This window comes from Vicia villosa, unplaced genomic scaffold, assembly GCF_029867415.1.
Source record: "Vicia villosa cultivar HV-30 ecotype Madison, WI unplaced genomic scaffold, Vvil1.0 ctg.001467F_1_1, whole genome shotgun sequence".
In the NCBI taxonomy this organism is placed as follows: domain Eukaryota; kingdom Viridiplantae; phylum Streptophyta; class Magnoliopsida; order Fabales; family Fabaceae; genus Vicia; species Vicia villosa.
Window position 1 is genome coordinate 76,311 of NW_026705627.1, and position 8,787 is coordinate 85,097.

Genomic DNA, 8,787 nt, shown 5'->3' on the forward strand with positions numbered 1-8,787 from the left:
TTAGGTTGATGGATTCGCGAGTTGACTCCTAGTTATGAACACTCGTACCATTTTCTTTAAAAGTTAGTTTATGATATTAAAGTCTATCGATCAAATCATAAGCGAACCACCAATAATGTTCTACTTGAATTAACTTATTTATTAAATAGATAATATTTATGTTGTTTAAATGTTTATTTATTTAAATAAATATACTATGATTTTTTCTTTAAATTTATTCAACTTGTCATAATCATATATATAAAATGTTTAAATAAAATTTATATTATTTATTTTCTATTAATTTTTTTAAAGTATGTCAAATATATTTTTTAAAAGATTTCTCAATCATATTTAGAAGCGTGGTTTTAAATTAGATCAAATTTATTTGAGTAATATCAAACTATGTTTCTTCTAAAAAAAACTCCAAGTATGTTTATTCTCACAATTCGTGCATTTTTTTTTAATCAAAATATTTTTTAGTCTAAAAATTTTAACTCAACTAATAGAAATTAATTTTTTAGATTGAATTTAAACTCTAATATTCACAATTATGTATTAAATTTTTAATAATTAATACTACTCCGTCTATATTGTATATGTGAACTTTTAATAGTTAAATCTAAATATTTTTGAAAAATATTTAGACAAGGTTGAGTAATAATTTCTAAACAAATTAGTCATGCTCCCTGTATATAAAAAAAAAAAAAAATCATTTGTGTTTAATTATTTTAACCTACGAATTATTGAGTTTAGCATGATCTGGAATTGATTTTTAAACTATTATTCTGAGGGTATAAAAGTAATTTTGATCCAAAATGGTTACAATAATGGTGTTTAGTTGTTGAAGATGAAGAACAGGTTGTTACATACGACTACGACTTTCTCATAAATTCAAACCAAAATCTGCATTTTGATTTTATCTTCTTAACATATCAAAGAGTTATCTTGTTTTTCTTCAATCATTTATCAATGGACGTCACTGAATCCCCTTCAGATTCTTCTGAAAGATTCAAGCTTTACGATGAGCTTGAATTGCAAGAGTTTCAGGACAAATTTGTAATCAAATCCCATCAATCTCCGAATCATGGATTCTGGATTAGTCGTGTTGATGGAAACATCAATTCCCTTGATGGTAATTTCTTCTTCTTTTGAGTTTATTGGTTTGAAATGGAAATATGTTTTACTTTTATGAAGCTTGTAGCTTAATTATTGTCATTTTTTAGGAGAAGTTGATTTGCTTTTCAAGTGGAAATTTTTTTTTGTAGGGTTTTGGTCTTGGTGAGTTATTAATATTATTTTGGGAAAGAGAGGATTATGGGCAATCTTTTACATTTATACATTTATTAATGAAGTTGTTTATAGCCAAAAACTAATGTTTCTTTTGCTTGCACTTATTCAGTAACATATTTGAAATTAATATATATTTTTTTGTAATAATTTCCTTTATATTAGATGAAGATGTTGCATCGGATGTGTGTAAAACTAAACATGACAGAATTAGAAATAAAAATATTATAGAGAGACTATTGGGGTAACACCTACAGTAGAGAGAATGGTGGAAAATAAACTTAAGTGGTTTGGGCACGTAGAGAGAAGACCTGCAGATTGTGGGGTTTGTAGAGTAGATCAGATGGAGAGAAATCAAACAACTAGAGGAAAAAGAAGATCTATGAAGACTAAGAGAAGTTATTAAGAAAGATCTCGATATTGACGATTTGGATATAAGCATGATCCTGGAAAGAACATTATGGCAAAAGTTGATCCATGTAGCCAATTTCACTTAGTGGAATAAAGCTTGGTTGTTGTTGTTGTTGTAATCTTTTTTTCTTTTCGGTATGAATCTTTTGCAGGTGACACAGTCTCAGAAAGTCCAACAAAGACGTCTACGATTTATGGTGTTGTGGGAACAATAAGATTGGTTGTAGGTAGATATGCTTATAATTTTATCTTGAGTTGCTTTTTTATGTACTTGCATATGCATTCAGTCATGTCTTATCGTTTTTCCATTTTGTTGGATGAGTTTCTAAAATATCTATTAAGTAAGATGCTACAAGATGCACGTGGCGAACTTTTTTACACCGACGGTGCAAATCAGTTAACCTAAAAAAGAAATATAGTCCTGTTTGTACTTTAATATATGTCCATACATAGTAGTGTATTTTTTTGTAATTAATGGCATTAAACAACCTATTAAGGAAAGCCTTCTTCTCAAGTAGATTATGTTGAATGCATTGGTTTAGCATAAAGAAGTTAAGCTAGCTATAGAACTGTTATGAAGGGAGAAAAATAATCTTTATTTCTCTAGGAACCACCTGGTTAAAGAACATAACTTCCTTTATACACATTAAGATTGAATAATGCTATATTGATACAGGAACTTATGCTATTGTAATAACTTCTCGTAAGGAAGTTGGAAGTTTCCTTGGTTTTCCAGTGTATCGCTTGATGTCTATGAGAGTTCTTGCATGTAATGAGGCTCTGAAGTTTTCAACTCCTCAAGAAGTAAGAGGTTATGTAATTATAAGTTGTTGAGGGATCGATCAATCAAGTGTTATACATGTGATCCATACTCAATATCTCCTTTGTGTTCTATCTTTTTGTAGAAACGGGATGAAGAATACTTCTTGACATTGTTGAAAATAGTAGAGTCAATGCCAGGCCTATACTATTCTTATGAAACAGATATTACATTAAAGTGAGATTCACGGTCCTTATATTGCTGGTTTATTATTATTATTATTATTATTACTATTATTGCAATATTGATGTTCATAAGATGTAATCCGTCTTATCGATCAGCTTGCAGAGAAGAAGCAAGTTAGTTGAAGGGTGGATGAGTAAGCCACTATGGAAGCAGGTTAGTTGACATGATGCCACTGCAACGTGCCACGAAAATTCTCTTTCAGACCATTTCTCTTATGCATTTACTTTTACAATAGGAAAGATCGAAGAAAAGCCTCTTCAACCTGTTGACATCATTTGATGCAATGAAAAGGGGGGAGGTTGCTTAAAATTTAATGGTTTCTTTTTTGCGATTTTATGTTTTAGGCTGACCCGCGATATGTATGGAACAAGCATCTTATGGAGGAGCTCATTGAGTTTAAGGTCAGATAATTTTGCAGCATTTTCTGTTTGTTGAAGTAAAAGTTCTTTTTCAATTTCACTAAAAAATGAAGTCTTCTTAAAGCTTTAATGAACTTCAGCTTCTCCTAACATAAAATCTTTTCTATGACAGCTTGACAGATTCATCTTGCCCCTAGTACAAGGGAATATCCTGAAATTTTAACTACTTTTTCTCTCCCCTGACCCCTTTCTGCGTGAATGTCTATGTATGCATGTGTTCTCGGTATAATATTAGTACATGAAAATGAAGTATGCATTAACTTATATAAGCCTGCTACGTTGTCCCTTAACCGACACTTAAGCTTCCAAACAGCTGAGCTGAAACCAAAAGACTTGTCTGCTAAACTGACATTAATATCAAGGAGATGTACACGACGTCTAGGTACAATGTCCAAAGATGCTTCATTCTTATAATGGTTGTTAATAAATTTACAATAACTCATTATAAATTATAATATGACAATATGGTGAAGTATAGGAACTAGAATGTGGAGAAGAGGAGCTAACTTTGAAGGGGACACTGCCAATTTCATTGAAACTGAACAGTTACTTGAAACTGAAGATTTCAGTTTCTCATTTTTGCAGGTATTATCTTACATTAATGAGTATCTACTTCCATTGTTTCCTTTTGATATTTTCTTTTTACAGTTAGTTTTGTTTTCCGCTAGCATATTTAGTTTTATAATTTACATTACACTATCGATTTTTGAGCTCCCTGTTTATGATCTGTACTCTAATTAATATTTTGCAGGTGCGAGGTTCAGTTCCTCTTTTGTGGGAGCAGATTGTTGATCTAAGCTATAAACCACACCTTAGGGTTATTAATCATGAGCAAACAGTACGCTTTTATTTCTCAGTCATTCTGATTCTTAATTTGTTTTCACACAATATAATTATATGCATTTCTTATTGTTTTTCCCCTTCTACTCCTTCTGTTTCAGCCAAATATTGTGGATCGTCATTTCCACGATCTCTCACAAAGATACGGAGAGATAATAGCGGTTGATTTAACTGACAAAGTATACTATCTACTCTTTCTCGATACTAATCTGAATCTATCGCAAATTTATTTTTCAGATTGATAGTGAGTTCAAAGATATGTAGCATCTTTAAATGAAACTGATTTTGGTTTTCTAATATAGAGGCTTTATTACTGTTACTTTGTGTCTTCTATTTTGATCAATTTCATGTTAATTTTACTTTGCCTCAGCATGGTGAAGAAGGTCAATTAAGTGCAGCATACGCCGCTGAAATGCAAAATCAGCAAAATGTGAGGTGATAATTTCGACTTTTTTCTTATGCTCTATTCTGGTTGTGTTATATATCATTGATTGTTATGACTAATCTTTTTCACATTTTTTCAACTACATCTGTTGTTTTATGACTCACGAACCATGACACTATGGCAGATATGTGCCTTTTGATTTCCATTTCCACTGTGGGAACTCAAATGATGGTATGAAAATCCTTTACGATCAAATTTCAGAGGATTTTCAAAAACAAAGGTAATTAAAAAATTCAAGTATTTATTAACGAATATCAATAGCTAGTTGCCACAATCCTGATATGCTGGCAATCTATATGATTTAGATTTTTAATCATTTCTGTTTCAGCTGAGCAGATACTTCATGATAGATAGAAAAGGAGATATACTAGAGGAGCAGAAAGGGATTATCAGAGCAAACTGCATCGATTCCCTTGATCGAACAAATGTTACTCAGGTTCCCCGCCATAGGATAATTTGATTTAAAGTTTCTTAATCCATGTCTGACTGTCCTCCTTTGTGTAAGTTATGCAACTACTTATTTTGATTATCTTGTCGCTGTTTGCAGTGTTATATGGCACAGAAGGCATTAAATCTTCAATTGCAGAGAATTGGAGTTCTTACCTGCTCCGAGTGCATTTCAATGTTTGACAAGGAAAATGGAAAATTTAGAATATGTATGAAAGTTCTTGATAATCTCTATTATTTTTTATGAATTATAACCCTGCTTATTTGAATCCAATAATTTTATTTAGTATGGGCAGAGCAAGGTGATGAGATAAGCCAGGAGTATGCTGGGACTAATGCTCTCAAAGGAGACTTAGTTAGGTACGAAGAATTTCGGTAATGAACGAATCCTGTGCTTTTATGTTTTCTTATGTCATCCTGATAAATTTTTTATTTATGATGCAGATATGGAAAGAAAACCCTAGCTGGATTAATCAAAGACGGGATTAGTGCAGTTTCGCGCTATTACTTGAATAATTTTCACGATGGAATTCGGCAGGCAAGTTCGTTTATGCTCATGATTCATTGCAGTCAATAAATATGTGGCAGTTTATCCAAAAATGGTTAATGAGTTTGATGTCTTCTGCAGGATGCTCTGGATCTGATAAGCGGTCACTATACTGTCCGAAGAAATGCTCCTTCTCCTTTTCAACGAAATAGCTTTGAACCTTTATCTGTAAGTAACATCGGATCCTAATATCTCCATTTTCTACCACCTGAATCGTAAAATGGTTGAAAAAGAAAATGAGCTAATCTTGTCGTGGTTGAGATCTTATGAAACCATTTTAATGTGCTTGACATGCTTTATAGAAAAATGTAACTTTGCAGTACCTCCCTGTGGCATCAGTTTTGATCATTGGTAGTTTGACAGCAACTTCCTTCACTCTTCATCAAGGTATTTAACTTTCTTTTGCTTGATGCTTGCTTTGCCTTTTTTTTTTTTTTTTTTTTAATTTAAATTTGAAAATCTGTTGTTATTTTATAGCGGGCCGAAACACGCAGCAGTATGTGTCTTCTGTAATCTGTGCTGGAATAACTGCTGGAATCATGGCAATAGTCAAAGCTAATGGAAGACAGTTCTGCTCAAGGCCCCGATTGTGTGGTCTCTTGTGATACAAGTAACCATGATTTTTTACTACCCTTTTGAACAAAACTTCAAAAAGAAGAAGAAAAAACGGTGGTCTTATTCTAGACATTGTAAATATGATTAAATTTGATGCTTATGTTGATAAATATTGTTTTGGGATAGGTTGCTATCCATAAACTGTTCATATCTATTGGTGCATGCACAGCCACTTTGATTTTTTTCTTAAAAAAAAAATAAAAAAGGTCTTATTGATATTAAAATTATTTCATACTTCAATATTTTACATTTTTTTATATATAAATATTATCAATTATTTGGAAGGAAAAATTATAATTTAAAATTCAATCATTGGTAAGAAAAGCATATTAAATATTGATCAAATCAAACATTAAATTCGTAATCAATAATTTAATTTAAAGCGTTTAATTGTTATACCCCATCAATGAAAAACTTCAACTACCTAACTAATAATAAAACATACCACCAAACACCATAATTTATCCTTAATATAAAAAATAATTACCCTTACAAAAGCTCTTTAGTGTAATTTGCTAAATCAAAATTTTATTCCTACCAATCACATTTCTCTATTCCTCCAAGTGGCAATCCCCTTCCAATATTTCTATCGGATGCTTCTTAATATCCATTAGTTTTCACTAGAGCTGTCAAAATGGGCTAGTCCATATGGGCCGATCAGTCGGACCCAAAAAATCATAGGGCTTGGGCCTTAAAATTAGAGCCCATATTTTTCAGGGCCTTTTTAGCCCAGCCCTAAAAAGCCCGCTACCCATTAGAGCTAGCCCATATGGGCTGTGGGTAGCCCATCAGACCCGCATAATTATAAATTTTAAAAATATATATTATTTATATAATCTTACTCCATAGCATATTGATTTTTCTTACTTCACTAAATTTTATCTCTATTTTATTCAATCTTTCTCTTTTAAATATTATACATTAATATAATCAATATTTTTTATCGTATTATATTAGTTTTTCTTTTATAATAAATATTCAAGTATTATTTTATACAATTTAGACATATATTGTATTTATAAGAGATAATATAGTACTTAAAAATGTATTATGTTTAAAATAACATAATTTTTAATTTTATTTATAATAAATATCATGGAGTTTTTATTTTAGTTTTTTTAAATAAAAAAGTCCATTTAGAGCTGGGTAGCCCGAAGCCCATCTAGAGCCGGGCTCGGGTAGTAAATCTCGAGCCCATATTATATAGAGCATTTTTGGCCCAGCCCTGAAAAGCCCAGGACCGGCCAATTTAGGGCCGGGTAGCCCATATTGACAGCTCTAGTTTTCACAATTGTCCAACTGGGTAAATCAATTGTCCAACATCTTTCATCATTTCCTTGCAAATGCCCAACAAAGACATATTTCTTCCACATTTTCACAACTCATTCTCTCTCTTGCAATCACTTTTCGTTCTCTCTCTCTCTTTCAGCTTAAATCCTTTCACCATAATCATCAACGGGTAAGAAATCTGGTCTCTTGATAAAACATTGATCTTTTCAAGCTTATATGATTTTCGCTGTCTTGTGATGCATCTTTTTTTCTGATTTTTTTACTTTTCTTTAACATTGTTTCATAACTTTTGTGTTTATTTTGTTCTTAAACATATTTATTCAAGTTGTTTGTTTTATTTGTGTGAAAGACTATGTTCATTGTTCATTTGTGTTGTTAAAAGTATTGTGTGTTTTGTGTGTAATGCTATTGTGAGTTTACCACTCTCATTCTTATACTTCTATTTCTCTCTCATTCATCAGATTTTTCACTCTCTCGTCTAAAAAACAGCTCCTTCAACCCATTCAACCCAGCTCCTCCATATTCCTATTAACATACAAAGTTAAGTATTTAATTTTTTTCACTAAGAAAATCAACCTTTGTGATTTTTTTGAATTACTTGCTATTTTTTACAGGCACATCAAGAAAAAGTTGAAGAACTCAAGCTTCTCTCTAAATGAAAGAGAAAGAAACATGGACTCGGAGCTACCATGTTTATTTTTTGTGAGAAAAAGATTCAAAATAAAAACATGTTGGTTCTATTTTTTTTATCGAGAAAATGAAATACTTTATTCTTTTGATGTTACAAAATGCATGTTTTCATAAGGTAGTAAATCTGTTTGCTACTATGTGAAAGACTTCCACTTTACCAATAGTATGGATGATTTTGAAGATGAATACACCACATAGTGAGAAGTGTATGAAATACAAAGTTTTGAAGCTTGGATAATTTAATTATATATATTTTTTATAGTATCATTTTTTCATTATTCTATTGCTCTTTTTTCTGGTTTGTCTAATTGGCATATATAATATATTAGACAACTTTATTAAATATTTTATGCATTCAAGCAAGTCTCAAATATTATCAACTAGGAGTACTTATTTTAGACTATCCTAATATTATGAACTGCTATTTTTGTAAAAACAACACCATTACTTTTTTTAATTAAACCTAAATTTCTGCTATGGAAAAGATGGGAGTTGACTTGATAGAGTAAGTAATACTCCCTTCGTCTCAAAATAAGTGTCTTATTTGAGTTTTGCGGTTCTTAAGTGTAGCGGGGAAAATTTGAGATCGAAGCCATTGATTGACTCGACTCAATATTTCAGTGAAAGTCGCCACCGCGCTTTATTGTTTCCAAAGGAAAAGGGAAAAGAACGAAGAAAACCCAAAGTTTGTTTTTAAAACAAAAAGAAGAGATCTGAGGTACGGGTGTTGATTATACAAGGGGAAGGTTTTAAGCACCCCTCATATCTGTGGTACTCCACAGGAACCTTTTTGAAAATCTGTGTCGTG

General features: G+C 31.4%; 1 protein-coding gene across 5 annotated transcripts; it reads left to right on the plus strand.

Moving 5' to 3' along the window:
* The first annotated feature begins 809 nt into the window (after nt 1-809).
* On the plus strand, nt 810-6,124 carry LOC131635344 (phosphoinositide phosphatase SAC8-like). 5 transcript variants are annotated; one of them, XM_058905960.1, is made up of 20 exons: nt 811-1,114; nt 1,833-1,907; nt 2,357-2,484; nt 2,586-2,677; nt 2,782-2,839; nt 3,031-3,087; nt 3,218-3,250; nt 3,406-3,487; nt 3,584-3,690; nt 3,857-3,943; nt 4,047-4,124; nt 4,316-4,380; nt 4,515-4,610; nt 4,727-4,826; nt 4,938-5,046; nt 5,125-5,197; nt 5,282-5,375; nt 5,466-5,552; nt 5,687-5,771; nt 5,862-6,124. In XM_058905960.1, exons 1-20 carry the CDS (start codon nt 952-954, stop codon nt 5,987-5,989), a joined length of 1,797 nt encoding a protein of 598 aa, XP_058761943.1. In that variant the 5' UTR covers nt 811-951; the 3' UTR covers nt 5,990-6,124. The 5 variants fall into 5 exon arrangements, 3 of the variants coding, with proteins under 3 accessions (XP_058761943.1, XP_058761944.1, XP_058761945.1); XM_058905961.1 differs by having other exon boundaries at nt 5,705-5,771; XM_058905962.1 differs by having other exon boundaries at nt 978-1,114; nt 1,435-1,907.
* The last annotated feature ends 2,663 nt before the right edge of the window (nt 6,125-8,787 follow it).

Excerpts from the sequence above, each read along its gene's own strand:
- LOC131635344 (XM_058905960.1), top strand. The coding sequence starts at position 952 with ATGGACGTCACTGAATCCCCTTCAGATTCTTCTGAAAGATTCAAGCTT. Across the intron at positions 1,908-2,356 it reads AACAATAAGATTGGTTGTAG|GAACTTATGCTATTGTAATA; the intron begins GTAGATATGCTT and ends ATATTGATACAG. Across the intron at positions 2,485-2,585 it reads AGTTTTCAACTCCTCAAGAA|AAACGGGATGAAGAATACTT; the intron begins GTAAGAGGTTAT and ends ATCTTTTTGTAG.